Genomic DNA, 22103 nt, shown 5'->3' with positions numbered 1-22103 from the left:
TTACTACAAGAACTCAGATAATAGATCATATTCCCAAAACAGAGCATACAAAATGGAATGTATGTCTGGGTTTGGCATGACTTATGATTAAATGTAGACTCTGGCAGTGACGGGACCACAGCCTGACTGTTGCCAACACCGTTCTGGACAATGTTAATACTAACCCTTTTCAACTGCACATTCATGATGTTATGCAGTTCATTCTTTATTATGCTGAACTTCATCATCGTATTGGAACTGAAAATCGAAGATCCGAACGCAAATCCTGGATAGTCTGAACATCTTCGCTTGTATCTCTCAGCTACCACTTCGGTTGCTACGCTTTGGCATCTTAGTTTTGCTAGTTCCTCAAGTTCTTTATCACCGTCTGCGTCATCTTGGACGGTAACACCTGAGTTCGCATTGCTGTCTGGGTCAGCTGATGTGACACTAATATTACCAACACTACCGACGGGGATCCCGTCATTCACTGATGTTCTATTTCCACCACTGCTATCAACATTTTCCATTTCTTCCGCATCTTCTGAGTCACAAGTGGGGCTAGCAATCCCATTTTGCATTGTATTATTATTAACACTGTCTACTGGGGAGGAATGAGAGCAGTTTGAGCTACGCGTTACACTACCAGAGGAGGAGTCCATGTTTCCAACACTGTTTACAATCTGAGACAGGGCGACGCCAGCGCCAACTGGTGGCAGTGCGCCAAGTTCGGCCAGCCAAAAGCGGGATGTTCAAACTCACGCGCACCTCGCCATCGCGGCTAACAACACTGATCACTTGCACACATATGTTACACTTGTGATAGAACAGGCACCAGTACTGGAAGTGTGTGCCAAACGAGATGAAGAAGAAAGTACGTGTTAAATCACGTGATGGCGTCAGCAGCGGGTGTGGCACCAGCCGGATCGTTCGGTCGCTACTGAGGAGGCTGGCGCCAGCCTACCCCCTGTGCCATTTATGGCTCCTGGCCACGCATGTGCCCTCATACCCACAATACTATTTTTAGACTGTGCCTAGTGTTAAAGCGAAGGCGAAATTTGTTGCGGTCCTCAAATTCTCAGGTGTTAAAGTCTTGGAAATACGTTGCCAACCTACGCGGTATCTTGGTTATAGGTAATAGAGCACTTAACTACTGTATCGTTATATTACTGAACAGAATATTTTAGAAAATCGATTTCGAACATCCTTTGTAGTTGATCTAATTGGTTAAAAAAAACATTTTCACAGATATATTATATTGCAAAAATATTTTGTACACTGCATAACTGTGAATTCCTTTTCCTCTAACTTATGATTTCCTTTTTCATTCTTATCTTTTGTCCATCCTGTAACTAGTTTTTTCCTCACTCGTTTGGTCCATCTTATACAATAGTATTACGGCAAACCAGAGTACAGTCGTCTGTTGTGACCTACTTTAAGGTAGGTCAGAACAGACCAAAACAGAAGCAACACTTACCCATCGAGGTCACCCTTGGGCCGAGGTCTATGCTCGCGAGTTCCTCAGTCTCTGGCTGGCTCCTGGTGCTGTTGGCTCGGCAGGTTTCTACCAGTTAGTTACTTGGAGCACAAAGACTATAGCACACCACTATAGCCGGAATGTTATAATCTTTGGTATTGTGAATGATCTTGTGTCTTTTGATTAATAACGGACAATGATTATATGAAAGCAGAAATAATAGCAGCAAATTTATAAATGAATTAATAGGCTCTGACCCAGGGAAGTTGCCATGCAATTGTTATGTAAAGCCAAAAGGCTAAAGAAACATGAAATACAATGAAAAAAAATTGATAAGTATTAATACACGTAAATGGCTGTTATCTTGAATGCACCATTAGTAACTGAAAAAGAAAGAAGCTTGTCAATGAAAGATATATTTTTGGAAAAGCACAGGCAGCGGCGCCACTCGCTGGAGGTGGTGCTTGTGCCATGGTGACGGTGGCGCTGTATAGTGGAGCTGTACAAGGTGACAGTGGTGCTGTATTATGATGAAGGTGGCGCTGTAGAATGGGTTTGTGGAGCTATGACGATGAGGAGGTTAATGGTGGAAGCGTTGTACATTGGAGTCGCATAACCATATGAGAGTAATGGTGGTGCTGTGCTGTCGTGATGGTGGCTATGTACAGTAGTTTTGCCACATGGTATGATGATGGTGATGATAGACCATGATGGTGATGATACACTTTTAGCGTGCGCGTACTGATGAATTTTAAAAGGTTTATCATGATGGTGACTGTTTACCTCGGGACAAATGTCATAAGTTTAATTAAGCGGAGATGATTGAATATGTATTTCATTATTAACATTTCAAACAACATCACTGAATCTTCACCTGTGGCCGGCGGTGGTGATCACGGCGACTCTGATCCGAAGGGAAGAAAAGATTATAAAAATTGGGCGTTGGTCTTGATGATCGTTGTTCGTTACGCGGACCCTGGCGCGACCGTTGGCTGCTGCGTTAGTTAGGATGAGTATAAAATTACCCAAATTTCCACACTCATTTTTTTTTCCTCTTTAAATGAAGAGCGTCTCGGCGAAAAGAACCAAATACATATTTATTCTAAGCGGCACCAAGACGTCTCCAAGTTAGGGTTTAGTAGTGCTCGTTTAGTCTACGAAGACAAAATGAAACAAGCTAAATGGAAAAACTAAAAGGATAGGTCACACTAAATAATAGAAAAAATAACTAAAAATTTGTGGCTTATTCTCAAAGTAGCCAGTGTTTGTTGTCTAGAAATTACAGAAAAATGTTTGTTCACTACAGTAAAATGAATGGAGGGTTCTGTCTACGAGACAATAAAATCTGTGGAACATTAACTATGGAGGGGATCATGTACTTCACTACGAGTTGCACAGGGGGACAAACTGGTGAACTAGGGTCTGTAAGGGGACCATACTGTGGACTGGGAATGTACAGAGACCATGTGAAGTAGGGAACTGTACAGGGACATGTGGCGACCTAAGAACTATACAGGGACGACCATGTGAACTAGGGAGCGTGCAGGGAGAATGTGAACTTGGGACTGTGCAGGGATCATGTTGTGAACTAGGGACTGTACAGAGACCATGTTGTGAACTAGGGACTGTACAGGGACCATGAGGAGTTGTGGAGGGATGAACGTGATTTACTACGTAATTCACGTATAGGATTCATATTACAAATTAGGGATTTTACATGAAAAAGTACATGAGGTGTGAATGCTATGGGGGGGGGGGGGGATCACGTGATATTCTACATGTTAAATAGGGTATTGGAACATACTACTGTCTGATGTGCTTGTGCCTACCAACATTGATCTGAGTGACGATACGGGGTGAATTATGGACAGATTAAAAAGATTTATGTGAATAAAGACCAAAATATGCTTATTTATCAGATATAAGAGAATTTATTTATTGCTTGTGATTTAACGTAAAGCAGTGAGCGATGCTGCTTGGTAAAAAATATTAACAGGCTTTTCAAATGGTGGGCGTGTGTCATAAAATGTCTTTGTGGCCTGTTGACGAAAAATTGGGTCTGGTGGGAAACTTCAACTTGGGAAGAGTTGGCTGGTGTCTGTTTGTGCATAATAATTGAGAAATGGCCCTCTAGCCACTGAGGTTATGGGTTAAAGTTAGTATAACCGAATAGATGATAAGGCCAGGGTCTTTTGCTTCTTATTAAACCAGGTGACTGGTTGACTCGCGTCGATGGTGGTGGTTGGTGGTGGTGGTGGTGACGGCAGCCAGTACCCTAACCGGGTACTGCCCACTTCGAAAGGACAGTCGCGGAAGAAAGCGCATTTGCATAAAGAATTCTTTAGGTTCTGGGCACTAAGGCTTTTGGGTAAGGATAGAATCCTCTTTCCACACGGCTGTGCATGATGGAGGCTAAATGGGCTGTTGTAGAGATCATGCTCAGCCGTACGCGATACTGTCATTAGTAGCTCGTGGACGGGCAAGCTGATAGGATGAGGGCAGGAGCCCGAGCCACGAAGCTGGGTCCCACCCACTTACGTTAGAGAGGGCCTTGTCCTTTTCCTCCAGTTGGGTGTTAGCCTTCAGCAACGATTCCTGCACCTGGTCAAGGTCGTTCTCAAGTTGTTGCATCCTCTTCTGAAGGTTGTGAACCTCCTCCTCGGCCTAGTCAAGTTTGCACACACAAAAAAAGAAAAGAAAGAAAAGAGCGTGAATAAGCGTTGGACATCAGCAGCGGCGGCAGCATCCGACAGCGGCCCTACTTACATTCTGCAAAGCCTTTTCCTTCTCCTCAAGCTTATTATTAGCCTGGGCGAGCTGCTCCTGAACCTGGTCGAGTTCATTCTCCACCTGCTGCATCTTCTTCTGCAAGATGCGAATCTCCTCCTCAGTCTAGGAGAAAAGTGAGACAAGTGAGTACTTGGTGACACCACAGCGTGTCGACAGACTTACGTTGGACAGAGCCTTATCCTTCTCGACGGCGTTGGTATTAGCCAGGAGCAACGCCTCCTGAACCTGATCAAAATCGTTCTCCAACTGTTGTAGTTTCTTCTGCAGCTTGTTCACCTCGTCCTCAGCCTAGGAGAAACTTTAAGGTTAATGGGCGTAGAATTACGCCCAAGCATTACACTTACGTTAGAGAGAGCCTTGTCCTTATCCTCCAGCTGGTTATTAGCGGTGAGAAGCGACTCTTGAACCTGATCCAAGTCATTCTCCAGCTGTTGCATCTTCTTCTGTAGTTTGTTCACTTCGTCCTCAGCCTATAGCAGCATTAGCAGTTAAGTGGAGGAGGTGAGTAGGACAGAAAGGAAACCTTGGTAAGTTATTTAATCAGCGTCCAAGGAGAGCAGCCGGGGCGGCTTCGTTATGTAGCCGCCCCACCAGGTGTAGCTACTTGTGTATCTGTAGCTACATCTGCCTACTTCACCAAGGATACCTGTATGGTAGTAAAGATTTAAGAGCAAAAGGTTCAACCCATGTTGAAAGGGATCCTCGAGAGCCTTTGTTATAGAAAAAATCCCCCCCCAACACACACACACCATCGATCTGCTCCGGCTCGTGACAAGTCAATAAGCAAGAGGATGGACTGATAGTTGGTGGACATAACATATGGCTCCGAGTTTAGGAAAGTGAACTCCTTGAGCACCATAATAAGGCTGGGTATGGAGGTAAGTCTTTAACCTAACCCATACGGATCAGTTAAAGGCCAGGTCATGATACTCAAGGGTCGAAACGTCGTGCTCAATGGGGACAATAAACCAATTTCTCGAAAAAGAAACAAATAAAAAATAGTGCAAATCTATTATTTAGGTAAAGGCCAAAAGCGGGTTTCCTGTAGATAAATTCCCCTCAATAAAATTCAAACTTTTCGAGAAATGGAAGGTAAAAACAGGAATTGTTGGGTGAAAGATTTGAAAATTTGTCGAGGCTCCTTGAAAAAAGAAGATAAGGGAGTTATCTTTATTTGCAATACTGTCAATTATTGGGTATTTGAAGAACGTCCATAACAACCTGATTTGGACAGTTTATTACAGATACATAGGTTTCAGGAGATATAGTTTTGTGGGACACAAGCTAGGCTAGGAATGGTGTAAGCTAAGCTATACAGGTCAGTGACAACAAAGACCGTTAGCAGAACATGCAGCCACAGAACCTTCGTCTCTAAAATATGCATATTTTGCAGTTATCATTTTTATGAAAAGACAAGCAATCGTCTACTTTAATACAGCTTTATCCTGATACAAATCAAAGACGAAGGGATCGCTGGTAGGGGGTTGCGATGGTTCAAAACTAACATTTCTCACCTGTCATCTAGTAGAGACTATCTCGCCAGATCACCAGCTGGCAGCGTCCAGAATTGGGCCAATAATCAGAGGAACTTAGAATGAAGCAATACTTTACAGTACATCAAAACCATTATGCTATCATGTACTCGGATAAATGCACGCCAGACGCTGCCATTACCTAGTGATCTGCCGATTGAACTGTGTTCCCATCGAATAAACTCGATCTGAATCTTGACGAGAACATTGCAAAGAAGAGAAGACCATTCGCCATAGTGGGTTGTTCTGCTCTTTCTTTACAGTCATTCTCCGCAAGCTACAGAGCCTGGTTCATCAGATGCATAGAAAAAAACTAAATCTGGGGGTACAGATGAATTACCAAATGACGTTACTGTGTCCCGTATACAAATCACAATATCTTTTCTAATAAGATGTTGTACATATAAAACTTGACACAATAACAGAAAAATTCTGGGACAAATATCTTTTGGGCTGGACAACCTAAACTACGGCAAACAAATGCTAACATTGTCAACAAGCAGGCGGGAGCTAAACTATCAAATACTTTACTACTTACGCCTTACTAGATAAAACTCCGTTAACATTACTGAGAAACAAACTTTAGATATAAAAGTGAGTAACACTTATTACTATTTACTTTGAAAGTTCAAGCAATAGTGTCTGATCTATTTGCAATATGATATGCATTCAAGGTAATGATATCTAGTACCATTATTTCTAGGCTTAACTAAACAAATGCTCTGGAATAATAAAACTACAAACTTTTAAACAATATTTCATATGAGTGATTTCAGCAAAGAATAAGAACAAAAGTTACATCCTCCCTCCTACCTCCCCAAAACTGATTAAACAAAACCCTGGAAATTGTATCATGGTGAATTGGGTTCACAGTCCTCCTCTGCTGCAACCAGCTTATAAAGTCTAAAGCTTGATTTCAGTTTCGTAATGATTTCGTAGAGGTTGTCACCTACAAGTTCTCACCTTCAAGGAGGTTGAGCCTAACGTCTAAGAAGGCTAATCTATCATCTTACCATATATATATATATATATATATATATATATATATATATATATATATATATATATATATATATATATACAATTGAAAGTGATAACATTTCAGCATGCTTAATCGTCTGTCCCACGTCCGTCCCTTGTCGTGTGTCTTCCCCCGGACTGTCCACAAAGATCTATCCTAACCACCTGCCTTGTGATTAAACCTTTGAATTCGACAACTGAGCCTTTTGAATACGGAGATTTAACCCTTTGATTACGACTACACACGCTTGATCATGACGACTAAAGTTGCCGCACTCAAGGGTCGTCATCGGACTCACTCAAGATGTTATCGTAATCAGGGGTTAAGCCGTCGAACTCAAGGCTTGCACGTCAATTCCCACAGGCAGTGGCAGCAGACAGGAGGAGCAAGAAGGAGGGATAAGCCCCTGAGAGAGAGAGAGAGGAGTGCTATCGGGAGAGGATGTTACCTTCTCAGCCCTGATGTTGGCCTCCTTGTTCTGCTGCTCCAAGGTGTCCGCCCGGTCCATGGCGTTGTCCTTCTCCAGCTTCATCGCCTGCATCTTCTTCTTGATGGCGTCCATGGCTGCGGTTTTTTATGAGTTTCCCAACCAACGAAAAGAACTGAGAACGCTGTAAGAGAAGGGAAAGGAAGTTAGATCTTTCAGATACATTAGGTAAAGAAGATGTGTACATGATATGAATCATAGACAACGGAATAGATATACATGGTCATCCTACATCAAACTGTAGGGAAACTTGGTAATTCATGACATTCGCGTTGTGTATAACTATCAAGAGGTGGTTGAATAAGTGGGTTATATATATATATATATATATATATATATATATATATATATATATATATACATATATATATATATATATATATATATATATATATATATATATATATATATATATATATATATATATATATAACCATTCAACACAATATGTTACTGATAGTATTAAACAAAATGCCTACTTCCCCCACAATGTCTTTTATTAAGTAATTGAAGGGATGATGGAAAATCACTTACAGCCCATTTAAAAAGTAGAGCGTGATCAAGAAGTCATACATTGGAAAGTATGAGTACAGATAGTTGGATGTTTGAACAGATGTGTATTAACTGAGTCCGAATGTAATACAGAGAAAACACGAAAAAAACATAGTGCTACGCTATCTCTAAACAACCAAACACCGACGCAATTGCATAAAAGTAAAACGAGAAGGTCACAATACAAGCTTGAAATCTTACACAGAGTTTATCATAAACAAAGTAATTTACTCAAGGAGGAGGAGGAGGAGTCACAAAGCTTGTGTTTATCTTACGCTAGAGCAACATCCCCGTGATGCATTGCTCGGTACCAAACTGATAACTGACAAGAGCGAAAAGTCTGATGGGAATACTTTTCAACTGTTGAGTGGAAAAGATTGATGGGAGATGAGCCTTCTCCGTGAGAGCAACCTGAATGCTCGCAATTAAGGGTCTTTAAATTGTTTGTTTTCCGTGCGTATATGTCACACAGCTGTCACATGTGTGCTAGAGAAAGTGGCAGACCAAGAGGGATTGCATTGCTTCTGGGAATTCAAGTGTTCAAGATATGATTAGATCTAACAATGATGCAGTGAGGTGCACACACAGAAATACATTATATATATATATATATATATATATATATATATATATATATATATATATATATATATATATATATATATATATTATCACTGGGGATAGGGGAGGAAGAATACCTCCCACGTATTCCCTGCGTGTCGTAGGAGGCAACTAAAAGGAGAGGGAGCGGGAGGCTGGAAATCCTCCCCTCTCGTTTTTTAATTTTCCAAAAGAGGAACAAGGGGGCCAAGTGAGGATATTTCCTCAAAGGCTCAGTCCTCTGTTCTTAACGCTACCTCGCTAATGCGGAAAATGGCGAATAGTTTGAAATATATATATATATATATATATATATATATATATATATATATATATATATATATATATATATAAGCCGAGACAGAATCGGCTGTGCCCAGTACTCGGACCTTGACTGGATGGAGTGTGAAATCAGTCAACAATGTTTACAACCTACACCACTGCATATATATATATATATATATATATATATATATATATATATATATATATATATATATATATATATGTGTGTGTGTGTGTGTGTGTGTGTGTGTAATCGTTACGAGTATTTGTATTTACATTACAAAGTTAGAAAAGCCGTATTTTGGAGAGTAAATTTATCATTGCCTCTTATCATAACATCTTAATACAATCTAAGTCACATTCTCAGAAGAATGATATAATGGTAGAAAACTGCTCAAAAGACGCTTTTGCAGAAGAAATAGACAACACGCGTCTGCGATAAGTGGACACGCCACAGGTGTCTTGTCGCTTTGATACTCAACCTCTTGAGCAAGACGGTACGATCCTTGAGCACAGCCATAAGACCCTTGAACAAGACGGTATGGACCTTTGGCATCTGTTTCCCCAGTGGGTGTTGATAGCCGAAGAACTAAAGTTCCCTACGTTAACTATATATCGAAAGACCCATGGGTTGGAAATTTAAACAGGTCTAACACGGATGTACTTTGTTAACAATATATAGTATTACGTTCCTGTGCAGACAGAGTGGGAAGATATGCTCAAACTGAACTTAATACAGCCCGTTTGCTCCAGGGCTGAGGCCATAACAATACACACGTACTTAAACTGGGTAGAATGATACAATGGATGACGGGACTGAGGCTTCGAGGGTAAGTGCATGACCTTTGACTTCGCCAACACACGGAGTACAATGGCTGTTTAACAATTATACTGTGAACTTCTACCAATGGATTCCAGCAAAACCTTATCGTGTTTGTCAATGATGGTGTGAGGCCGTGCCATGTGGAGGGTCAGGGCTCAGGTCAAGGCTCGGGCTGCTGTCGCACTTTAGACTAACCTCCTATACACGATGTTACGATCCTTGAGCATGACATTATGATCATTGAACACGACAGCACAGTCCAGTGGCATGCATAATGGTCTGGCTTTTGACTTAACTCTTAAGGGTCGGGTCAAAGGCCAGTTATCATACCCATGGTCACTGGTTGTGCTTAACGATTTGCACTGTCGTGGTCAAGAGGTTAAATTACACTACTCTCATGCATCTAATGCTGGACGAGGTGTACAAAACAGATACATCTTTGTTATTTACTTACTGTAATATAACTAGGGAAACTAAAATTAGATTCATTTATCATTTCTCCTTCGACCGTGAGTATACTAATGTTGAATGGATAAACTGCTAACGATATTATAGTAAATGAAGTCATGATATCCGCGTCGACCCGCATCCTCCTATTTGTTTACCTTAGAGAGCGAGAGCGAAAAAAAAAAGTTATCGGGCAGGACGGCCAATGGGAGCGCATTACGTCACTGTGGGGTCCTTGTGTCTTCTTTAAAAACTAGTTCACATCTAGGAGACGACCGCTTTATTTATTTTCTTAACTTGTATCTATTCATCGCGTTTCGTATGTTTATCTTATTATTCATGGCATCTCTTTTTTGGCTTACATTGTAAGCGTATTTGTGTTGAGGGGATAATGTGTTGAAGGCTATGTTATGGTAAGGATCGTAAACATGGTGTTGCAGGACCTATGCTATGGGACGAGTGTGTGTGTGTGTGTGTGGCGGATACGATGTATTTTGGAGAAGGTGGTGAGGGTGTGATATGCTGTGGGCGGGGGTGCAGCATGCGAGGCATGTTAGGAAGAGTGCGGGCGAGTGGCCGAGGGATAATTGTGAGCGTCCGTCATGCTCAAGAGGTGATAAAAACACGCTAGTATGTGGCCAAGGTTCTACCATGCCCGCCTCAGGGTAAAAGTGCCAAAGAGGGCAGTGTAAATTAGACTCGGTACCAAACTTAAACTTGTAAGTCTATAACAGGTTTCACACAACTATGTACATTTGTGGAAATGTCTTTTACTGTCTGTGGGTGTTGCTGCCAAATGTCTACACGCATTACCTGAAGGTGAGGGAACGTACGCAAATATATGGGCAAGTCAGACCGGTAACTCCCCTGCTGGTAAGGTTCGCCTGTATACAGACCCGTGCGAATGTAGCTCCATATCACGTGCAAACGTACAAATGTGTAAATAAACTGCACGTGCAAACGTACTCAGTCATCTATGTACACATTTACATTTATACCCATATGGTCATGTACAAATATGCGATTATAACTAAGGGTATATTCGCACGAGCACAGGAGGGCCTATATGTTCACATATGTAAGTGTGCACATGTTCATGATGTCAAGCAGGCAATAGGGACGAATGACTGACACTGTCGAGGGGAGTTTCGGCCATCTTGACCAAGTACTGTCTCTAGATTTACAGTCTACACCAGCAGTACCGGCACCGGGAGGCATGTGTTATGACCTATCATGTGCGACCCTCACCCATCCACACCCTCATCCAGGTACCGACTCACACCCAAGAAGCACCTCACACCCAGGAACCACCTCACACCTAGGTACCACCTCACATCCAAGAACCTCCACACACTCAGGTAACACCCCCACACCCAGGAACCACCTCACACCCAGGTACCACTCCTCACACGCAGGTACCATCTCACATCCAGGTACCACCCCACACCCAGGTACCGCTCCAGGCCCCGCCCCTCACCCCACCTCCAGGCACTCGACAGTAACCTGAGACGTACGTGTGTGTGTGTGTGTGTGTGTGTGTGTGTGTGTGTGTGTGTGTGTGGAGGGGGTAAGGCTGGGAGAGGCAGGAGGGAGGCAAGGTGGTGTCTTGGTACAACGTGTGTAAAGTCTTCCCTGATCATGACGACGCTGTTGATCGTCACACATCTCACGGTTCTGTATAACAATGTCTCTTCCTAGTGTTCCTTCGATCTCGGCAAGAGCAAGGCGGTGTGTGTGTGTGTGTGTGTGTGTGTGTGTGTGTGTGTGTGTGTGGGTCTCGTCGGGAAAACACACACACACACACACACACACACACACACCTCGAGCTATTACAGTCCACTGGCTTCGTTTGTGGGTCACGTTGTGCACTTGGACTACGGGGAACACAACTTAACAATGTCTGGTAAGTGTCAGTAAGGCTTACTTACCGTGGGAGCTACGATAAAACAACCAGCGATGAAGCTGTTAAATATCTGAGTTTCACCAAGGTGTTCTTCACCATGTATATATATATATATATATATATATATATATATATATATATATATATATATATATATATATATATATATATATATATATATATATTCAAATATTTTTTCTAGTTCACTTAAGTCTCACGTGTGGACCCGAGGGACGGGAAGGAGATCCTTGCAGGGGGTGTTGGCTGTTGACTGAACAGCAGTGCTCCCGCCCCCAACTCTCGCTACGGTTTCCCCTCGGAGTGACGTCACGCGGTTGCCAGGACGCGCAGGGGAGGGGAGGGGAGGGATGGGGAGGAGAGGGAGGGAGGAGGAGGGGGAGAGACCCCACGGTTTTACGGGTCGGATACACTACCACCAGCCTGACAACAGGTGTTTCTTTTAAACCAAACTGTCACAGGTGTTGAGGATATTTCTTCTTTTTTTTTTATAGCCGCGAGATGGCTCAAGATTCTTACGTACAGGTGTTCCGGTAGATAGTATTCCTCAAACACTCTAAGTCCACCAGAAGACTTAACACACCCTCACACCCCTCCAAGTCCACCACAAGACTTAACAACCCCCACCCCACACCTCTCTTGAGTACGACGACTTCAACTCTTCCCTGCGACAAAAGTCCCCTTCAGTATATGATGACTTGAGTCATCGTACTCAAGTTTTTTTTTTCTGAAGTCTGGGAGGGTGGAGGGTGTGTGGTTCAGAGTTCAGCACTGATATCAGTCACGTCAAGCGCGTTCAGATCCAGAGCGGCACGTGTTCAGAACAAGTTCTCACACACCTTCAGGAGGTGTTGTCTGAGGCGAAGGTGGCGGTCGACTGGACGGACCAGGGCCAACTACCACCACGGCGCCCCCCTGCTCCGTGACGTCATACCATCGAGGGGCACTTATAGAGGGCGCGAGAGGAAGGGGAGATGGGGGGGGGGGAGGGGGAGGGGGGACGGTGGTCCAACAGAGGCCCCCTGGGAAGTATTTTTAAACGACACCCACCTCCCTCACTACGTCAGGTACTGGATCTGAGCCAAAACAGTCCAGAAATTGGGGTTAATGGTGAATCAAGAGATTAGGTCACACATGCGTATGTAGGCTGGGGTGATTACTTGATGGAGGGCCCACTGGCGACGCTACCGTACCTAGCTTAACCAATCATAACCACTCATAGCCATGCATTGCGACCTATACCGAACATTCCTAAAAAGATCCATAATCTTGATAGTAAAGTCTTTTCATTTCTCAAGTCTCAAGGAAGAAGTGAGACCATTTTTCCCCAATGGACGTACCATCGTGCTCAAGGATCATTACCTGTCGTGCTCAAGGATCATTACCGTCGTGCTCAAGGGGGTGATGTTAAAACCCGGTAAAACGACTGAAGCCTAATTTCCTCATTCCATAATGTTCCCCACTATGTAAAAAGAAATTCTACCCAGTGGGAAGAACCAGGAAACTCATATCGCCGTATAAGTCCTGATGTTACATAAAGGCTTCAGTTCAGGAATTAATTTTCTCAAGACAGGAATTAGTTTCTAGAGCTACAGACTAACTTTTACCCACGTATGTGAAATAGTCTGAGGCCGTTTCTTCCACTGTTTAGATTAACATTTCCCTCTGTGTACACAATGTTTATGAAGATGGATGAGCCCAAATATCCACTATACTAAGCTAAACTTTTCGTGTATTTGATGTAATATTTCTCACTATTTAGAGCAACTCATTACAGTAATACTCAGATATTGCATTGAGAAATAACTCCTATACTGATAAGCAACTTTTATCAATGTACAAATGAATTATAAGGTCAGGTAATTCCCCTCCCCTCCCAATTCTACCGTGTAGGGGAAAAGGAGTCACTTCCTCACCCGTCTCTATCACCTCCCTTGATATATCGAAAGCCTCTGACAGGATGTGCAAATGAGGGTCTGATCTACCCTTGGAGCTTCCTTCTTTTTGATTGACTCCCTCACTGTGTGTTCTCTCATATTTACCTTCCTCTCTTCCTTATAACCTTTGATGGAGAAATGACTCCTTTGTTTATTCCGTTTCCAACGCATTTCCTTTTTCGTCAGCTATTTCCTTTCATCAAAAGGTAACCACAGGCGATCACACGCTGACATTCAACACTACAGTTCCTCCACTTCCCCTCGAGTCCACTCCATCTCCTCTTCGTCGACGAGCGTCTTGTCTCGTCACGAATACCTCATGTGAACTCATATTTGGTCAGGATTTCCTAGTATGCCAGTCGCAACCTAGTTACGTTGAGTGGCTCTTAAACCCGGGTTCTTCTCGTTTCTCTCAGACTTTCCCGTCTCCTTTGAATTTTCTTATTATATCACAACCCTAAGCAGATACTATATCTGGTATTACAGTAGCGTTTAATATATCTTGGATATCCTACATTACACAAATATTTAAGTATGCCTCTGTGAAACTAGGAATTCCATTCAAATGCAGAGAAATTCTTCCACCTTGAACAGCTGCTCTGATTCTACAAAGGATTAATTCTTTTTATGGGGTATTAATCCCACATCTATAGGGGATCTAACACTACGGACTTGGCAGAATCAAGTTCAAAGTAATCTAGCTCACCGACCGTCCCATTCTGGTCTTAGAACTTGACCCACTTGCCTTACACCTCATTGTTGATTCTCTTTCCTGTTGATTTTATTTTAGTTAACCGTCTGCTTATGCGCCCCCGCCATTAAGCTAGACCATGTGACACTAGGCAATCCACTGCGTCAGATTATTACTGTGTGCCCGTTGGCAATTGAAGTGGAGCGGTTCTTTCCCTACACCGCTAAGCTTTGGTTCACTGTACCTCACTGCTTCACATATTCACCGTGTGCCCATTGGCAGCTCAAGAATGGGCCGTTGTGGTGTCTGTTTCTTTTCCTACACAGCTAAGCTTTGGTACACTCTCCCTTCTCACGTCTTTCCTAATGCCTACGACCCGACGCTTCGTAAAAGTGTTTTTTCCTCTTCCCTTAAAACTCTTAAACTATTCTACCTTTTTTCACTCTATTTCCCTATTTCTATCCCATTTTTTTTTAAGACTTCGTTTACGGCCTGGCCTCGATGGAGGGCTTCCGTCCGTGACCAGAGCCTACAGTGTTAAAATACAGAGTAGTGAAAGGGAGTGAGGGAAAGAGGGTATGGGGGAGAAGGCGAGGGGGTGAGGTGATGGTGAGGGTGGCAGGTGTCACAGCCCCCTCGGTAGGTAGTCACGCAGCCTGACCAAGGTCGCCGGAAGTTACCACCGCCGCTCGTGTCATAAGATTGTAATAACGAAAGCCATCATCACCGGTTTACCCCCCGAACGTTACCCCACGACTGCCAGATGTTACCTCATGTTCTCCGAATGTTACCCCTGGACCCCCTACATGATAACCTCAAGATATCTGAATGTTGTTACAGGGCTGTTCATCAAATGTTGCCAAAGAATCGTCGAATGTTACCACAGGTGCCACGAATGTTACTTCTAGAACCAGTGAATGTCACCCTAGGATATGTGAATGTTACTCCTAGTAACAGTGAATGTTACTCCCAGGACAACTGAAAGTTACTCCCTCCCTCCCGTCCCCAAGACAATCCCTGGCCATATCTTACTCCAGGTCGAAGATAATACTTCACAGACGCCAAAACATTACCTAAAGATTCTAGAATCTTATTTGAACATAAATCAATATACCCATAGATCCTTACGTTATTCGTATCCTTCAGAATCGTACCTGACGTCACGAACTAAGTTCCAGGATAAGAAAAATATAGGAAATACTCCAAAATATCTGCAATTTTACTCTGCCGTGGGATGTGCATCTTCCTACATCACAACAATGGCGACTACCTCACATAGAATTTGGTCCTGAGACTCATCGAGTACCTCTCCCGACAGAGGGTTTACGTCTCTAAGAACAATTTCCTCTTAAAAGCTCAAAATGTTGTCCTTAAGTATGTAAGTGCAAGGCTTCTGAATGTAATCGTAAGTATGTAAGAGCAAAGCTTCAAAATGCTACGGTAAATATGTAAGTGTAAAGTTTCAGGTTGTTGCCATATGGCGCAAAGAATTGACTTTGTAAGAATAATGACTTGAAGCCAACATGGACGACGGCGGTGAGACCTTCCCACACACTACGACAATGTCCTCATATTCCTCGGGTTGCACAGTGCTGGACACCGGAGGTTAGTGGTCATTACTACTTCACGTCAAGATGACGCTGGTCACGTCAACGTGACGCATAAGACGAGACACCCAAGACTTCCTCGTCTCCTCCCCATCGGATCTTGTCGTCCCCCTGTGATACACGACACGACCGACGAAAGTCCACGACAAATAACTTATCTGAACGACTTGTCCCAGGGGAAGCGTGCGATTCGGCCTTATTTGGCATTCAGTAGTGGAGAGAGAGAGAGAGAGAGAGAGAGAGAGAGAGAGAGAGAGAGAGAGAGAGAGAGAGAGAGAGAGAGAGAGAGAGAGAGAGAGAGAGAGAGAAGGCAGGTGGAGGCGGACGTGCCAGATGGCAGCGTGAGGAGTGCCATGTATAGTGCCAGAAGAGATGAAGTTGCCCGTTGGGCACCACACACACACACACACACACACACACACACCGCCCTCATTACCACCCTACCGCCAGGCCACGATGACCCCCTGTTTGTGCTCCCCTTCCCCAGCCCCAATATCGCCTGCAGCAGTGTCCCCAGCAGTGCCTGAAGCCGCTTACCTCCAGCATATAACTGGAGTTGCCATTACCTCACTTTCTCCTCAATGGACTAAAGAAATCTATCTTCGCTGATGTATCAAGGGTTCGCCCGCAGACCAGCTTGGCCCAGCACCCCCCCTCCCCCCTTCTGCGTGAGGTACCCGCTACAGTAAAACTTCTCAAAATAGGTCAGCCCAGGCCTGCTCTCCTTCTGCGGCGACGTCATGGGAGCCGGCGAGGTAAGGTGGTGGCCAGAAATACCCAGCGAACAGCAGAGGGCCTCAGCCAGCACCTCACCGACGGCCCCCTCAAGCCCCACTCCACCGACGGCACCTCAGCTCCACTCCACCCACCACACACCTCACCAACGGCCCTCTACCCCACCACACCCACCATACACCTCACTGACGGCCCTCTGCCCCACCATACACCTCACCGACGGCCCTCTGCCCCACCTTACACCTCATCGACGGCCCTCTGCCCCACCATATACCTCATCGACGGCCCTCTACCCCACCACACCCAACATATACCCGCGGCCCCCGCCCAATGCCCCACCTTATCCACCACACACCCCGGACCAACCTTCTGCCCCGCCTCACACCTCGTGGTCCCACCACTCACAGAAGACCCTGGTCCTTTACTGGTCAGCGCGCCGGGAATGCCATGGTTGTGACGTGTAGGGGGGTTGGGACTGGAGGGGAACACGGTAGTTGTGCTTGAGGGGGCACCTTGGGTGAGAGGGTGTGGTGTGTGTGTGTGTGTGTGTGCTTGAGTAGAGGAGGTGGGGGGAAGCTGGACATCACCTAACAGAGTTGTGGTCACTAGGCCGGTGGGGGGGGGCCTCGCCTGGGGTGGAGGAGGGGCCTGCCACACCCCCTCCCTCCACCTCCAGGCCACTGCAACATATAATGTTGCTCATTGGCTGTGGTGGGTGGGTGGCTGGCGATTAACAAGTGATGCTAATAAACGATGTATTTACTGCTACGTTTTTGTTTTTTGACTGAATTATAATGAATGATAATAATGATAATAACAATAATAATAATAATGATAATGATAGAAATAATAGTGATTATTATTATTATTATTATTATTATTATTATTATTATTATTATTATTATTATCATTATTGTTATTATCATCATTATTATTATTATTATCATTATCATTATTATTATTATTATTATCATTATTATTATATTATTATTATTATCATTATCAATATTATTATTATTATTATTATTATTATTATTATTATTATTATTATTATCATTATTATTATTATAATCATTATTATCATTATTCATGTTCTTTTCATTTTCATTTTACTGTCATTATCACAATTATAATCATCATCATTTTCATTGTTACTATAATTATCATATTTCATTTTTCCATCATTATCATTATTCCCAACATAACCACTCCCTTCTGTGGCTTCTCTTACAGACATTCATCACGGCCCATTTCACCTCATCCCCTTTTCTCTACACCCCAGAATCTTGTGTGTCGACGTTTGCTGCACTTCCTGGGTTCCATTGGCACCACCTCCTTTGTGAGTGAGCTTCTCCTCATTACGACCGTCTCAGAGATGACAAGATCATTTCGTTTGTTCATCCGTACCGTGTGTGTGTGTGTGTGTGTGTGTGTGTGTGTGTGTGTGTGCCGATGTGTCTCCGTCATCAGTCACTAACGCACGTCCTTACTGACGATGATTCACACACACACACACACACACACACACACACGCACGCGGAATGTTGCCATGTATACCTTTCAAACCTCCACGTTGATGCCAGGGTGTCAGAAACTAACACGGTATACGACGGCAAATTCACAGGAATAACGGAGGTTCATTGTGTCTATCAACCTGTTTGAGGTGTCGCCAGGAAACGCCACCATCGGATAACAGTGATGGGAAGGGCACACAAGCATTCACTGCTGGCAAACAGTGACTGCATGACGGTACCAGTGATCTAATGACTGTGAGATAAACCACAGTGATAACCTGGGCTACATCATCGGTAACTCCCACAGCAGTCTTTGCCTCTGAATCGTTGAGGTGACCTACTTTTAGTGGGATGCTGAAGCGCTTATCAGTAAAGGTCAGCATATGAAGTTACATGAACGTGTAAGGGAACTAATAACTTTATATATATATATATATATATATATATATATATATATATATATATATATATATATATATATATATATATATATATATATATTGTATCTAGCTATTTCATAGAAATGTTATTAGCGTGGGCGTGGTGGCATAGTCCGTAGGGCGGCCATGGTGGCAAAGTTCTTAGCGTGGGCGTGATGACACAGTCCGTAGGGTAGGCGTGGTGGTATAGTCCTCATCGTGGGCGTGATGGCATAGTCCTTTGGGTGGGTGTCATGGTATAGTCCTTAGGATGGGCGTGATGGCATAGTCCTTTGGGTGGGTGTCATGGTATAGTCCTTAGGATGGGCGTGATGGCATAGTCCTTAACGTGGGCGTGATGGCATAGTCAGTAGAGTGGCCGTAGACCTAGCCCTTGGTGTGGGCGTGATGACGTGCCTCCCGTAGAGTGGGCGTTGACCTAACCCTTGACGTGGGCGTGATTTCATATGGCCGAGGTGTGGGCGTGTAACAAAAGACGGTTTATTCCTGGCGGAGTTGCGCGCGCAATTTCCCCTCTCTCTCACGTCCGCTATTTTGGTCATTGCGCCTACCCAGTCGCGCTCACTGCGCACGCGCACGTGTTCACGCCCCGCCCGGCTATCTTTAACTCTTTGAGCACGATGGCACGACCCTTGAGCACAACTGTACCACCAATGAGCACCGCAGTACGACCATTTAGGTATAATAATATGGTCCTTCGACTTGACTCAAAAGGGTCGTACCGTCGTGCTCACGTATCGGTGCCGTCGTGCTTGAAGGTCGTACCGTCGTGCTCAAAAGGTCGTACAGTCGTGCTCCAGGATCGGTACCCTCGTAATCAAGGGTCGTACTCTAACTAACCCACCGTCTAACAACACATGTACATTTCTATCACTCACAAATGATGAGAACAATCTAACATCCTTATGAAATCAATGATTTACACCATCTTTTCTTAATCTACTTTACGATTCACATTTCCATCCATAATTTAGTCCAAATCTAAACCTCAAGTAAGGAATATCGTTGACAGCACAATCAACCTTGAATATTCCGCATTTGGAGTTTCCTTCTATTTCTCACTTCCGTGTGTGTGTGGAGGGAGAAAGATGGAATACTGGCTTTTCGTATGACCTTATAAAGTATGTGTAAGTAAATCTTGCTCCCTCATCTCTTTCACTGGTGGTATTTTCAGCCATGAGTTACCTTCGTAGGGAATGTCCCTGGCATGAGAGGAACTTTAACATGCCTTATCTGCGCCAGCACACACACACACACACACACACACACACACACACACACACACACTCATACACACTCATACAAAAGAAATACATAAGTTCACAGATTCGTATGCTAATCAAGAAGATCCCAAGAACGTAGAATATGCTCCAGGGTCTTTTTCACAGGAGAGACATATTTACATAGCGTTCATTTAAACGCAAAGAGTTCCTATTGATGATGAATAAAGAATCTCATCATAAATGAAATATTTAGCTTGAGATATACCTTGAGATATTCCTAGAGATATTCATCGTGATATATACCTTTTGATACTCCCAAGACTAAAACGTACTTAAAAATAAAGCTTCCATCTCAAGACGGAAGCGGCCCCAGAAAACCATACCTTCTTCCCAAGAGTAAAACTCTCCTATGAATATGAATGACCCTCATCTCCACACACACACACACACACACACCTGGGATTGTTAAAATGTCTTTCGAGACTGGTAGATATTCCTGGAACTTCCCTGAGAGCGAAATGTCCTTCTAGTAGACCCCTATTTCCCTAGGAATATTCCTCATAATGAGATATCCCACTTGATATCCCTATGGGTGAAGAAGGGTCTTTCGTGTATGTTCTACCCTTGAAAAATCCCATTATTTAGAAGTGTTTATACCTTCCTCAAAGAATAAGGAGTCTATATATGATGCCTTCTCCTTAAAACTCACAAACGTATCCAGAAAACTATCGTTTTAAAGATTATATTTGGCTACCTAAGTCTCCCCTCACTAAGCTAGTATCCCCTCTCCCCTCCTCTCCTCTCCCATGACTGACAAACATTCCAGTTATCCTTTAAGAATGAAAGGCTCCCCTCTACCCCCCTCTCTTTCCCCTCCCTCGGCCGGATCCCGCTGCCGGAGGTGCGGTGCAGGCGTCGTGCAGGTGATGCTGGCCGGTATCGCACACCTGGGGCAGGGGACGGGGTCCGATGGAGGGAGGGAGGAGGGAGGAGGGAGGTAGGTAGGAGGCAGATCGAGTGTCGCCGGACCACATGAGTCAGGCAACACCGACTGCCGCACTTATATACACACGGTATACCGGCATGATCACCACCTAGTATTCCTTGTCCCTCCTTGTGCTCCGGCTGACCTCAGGTGCCCCAGAGATATGCCCAGGTCAAGTGGGAGAGTGTCACCTGTGTTGCACACTAAGGTGAAGCGGCACTGGTGCCACTCGCGTGTCACTGCACACGTCAACAAGGTAATAAAGTACAGTGCTACAAGCCAGCGGTGCCTGGCTCCCACCACCACACACGGACACTGGAGGCGCCGCTGCCGCCCGGAGGGAACGTTTTCCTTGGGTTAGGTTAGTTGGGGTCCTGGGGATGACGACCCTGGCTGCTCGCTACTCTCCCGGGCGTGAGGGCGGGTCATGCTCACGCCCACCTACTCCCGATGGCTTCTTGAGCACTTTTAAGAAAACTTATAATAAATCCTGAACTTGTGGAGCCGAGGTTACGGCGGCAACGGAGGAAGCACATATTACTAGGAGCAGCACTTAGGCGCGAGAGGCACACAGAAGACACACAACACACGGGGCAGGAGCGTACCTAGGACCGTGGGCCTGCCTTGGGGAGTGCCGGGAGGAGACTGACGATGGCTTGCTCCCACGGCTCCTAACTTAGCTTCGAGCAGTCCGGGTGCGGCGCCAAGATCGCCTTACTTTGCCTCAAACGGGCACTACTGCCACGCTCCCGAACTCACAAGCCAAGATTTGACAGGAAGCAATATTCGCGTCGCCAGACATAAACTGGCACGTAAAAATAGTAGTATGCGCAACGGTGGCACATGGACGAAGCGCACCTCAAACCTAGCCTACACCGACGCACCTGAACAGCCTCATTTACCTTCATTACCTTCCCAGTCACTCAGCGTCATTACCGACATCGTTAGCATACCTAAATCTATGTATGGAGTAAAGAGAAAGCTCAAGTAAGGTTTACAAAGATGTTTGATATCGTTTCAAGGAACAAGAAACAAGCGTAGTAGTTGTAAGGTTCCT

General features: G+C 44.3%; 1 protein-coding gene across 43 annotated transcripts in view; it reads right to left on the bottom strand.

Annotated features, from left to right (window-relative positions):
* Tm1 (tropomyosin 1) overlaps positions 1–21811 on the bottom strand; it is a 55181-nt gene extending 33370 nt beyond the window's left edge. For 5 of the 43 annotated variants that reach the window (XM_071682502.1, XM_071682490.1, XM_071682477.1 and 2 more), the window contains exons 1-3: positions 21652–21810; positions 7248–7410; positions 4223–4348 (exon numbers count right to left, since the gene is read on the bottom strand). In XM_071682502.1, coding sequence (XP_071538603.1) covers positions 4223–4348; positions 7248–7361 — 240 coding nt within the window. In that variant the 5' untranslated portion in view covers positions 7362–7410; positions 21652–21810. Of the gene's footprint in view, positions 1–164; positions 913–3994; positions 4121–4222; positions 4349–4408; positions 4535–4590; positions 4717–7247; positions 7411–12114; positions 12909–21155; positions 21359–21587 lie in introns of those variants that run through there. The other 38 variants (XM_071682509.1, XM_071682513.1, XM_071682506.1 and 35 more) reach the window with 26 other exon arrangements.
* Between the last annotated feature and the right edge of the window lie 292 nt (positions 21812–22103).

This window comes from Panulirus ornatus, chromosome 34 (assembly GCF_036320965.1).
Source record: "Panulirus ornatus isolate Po-2019 chromosome 34, ASM3632096v1, whole genome shotgun sequence".
Classification (NCBI taxonomy): domain Eukaryota; kingdom Metazoa; phylum Arthropoda; class Malacostraca; order Decapoda; family Palinuridae; genus Panulirus; species Panulirus ornatus.
The sequence above is the reverse complement of the archived record's forward strand: the minus strand, read 5'-3'. Positions and strand labels throughout refer to the sequence as shown.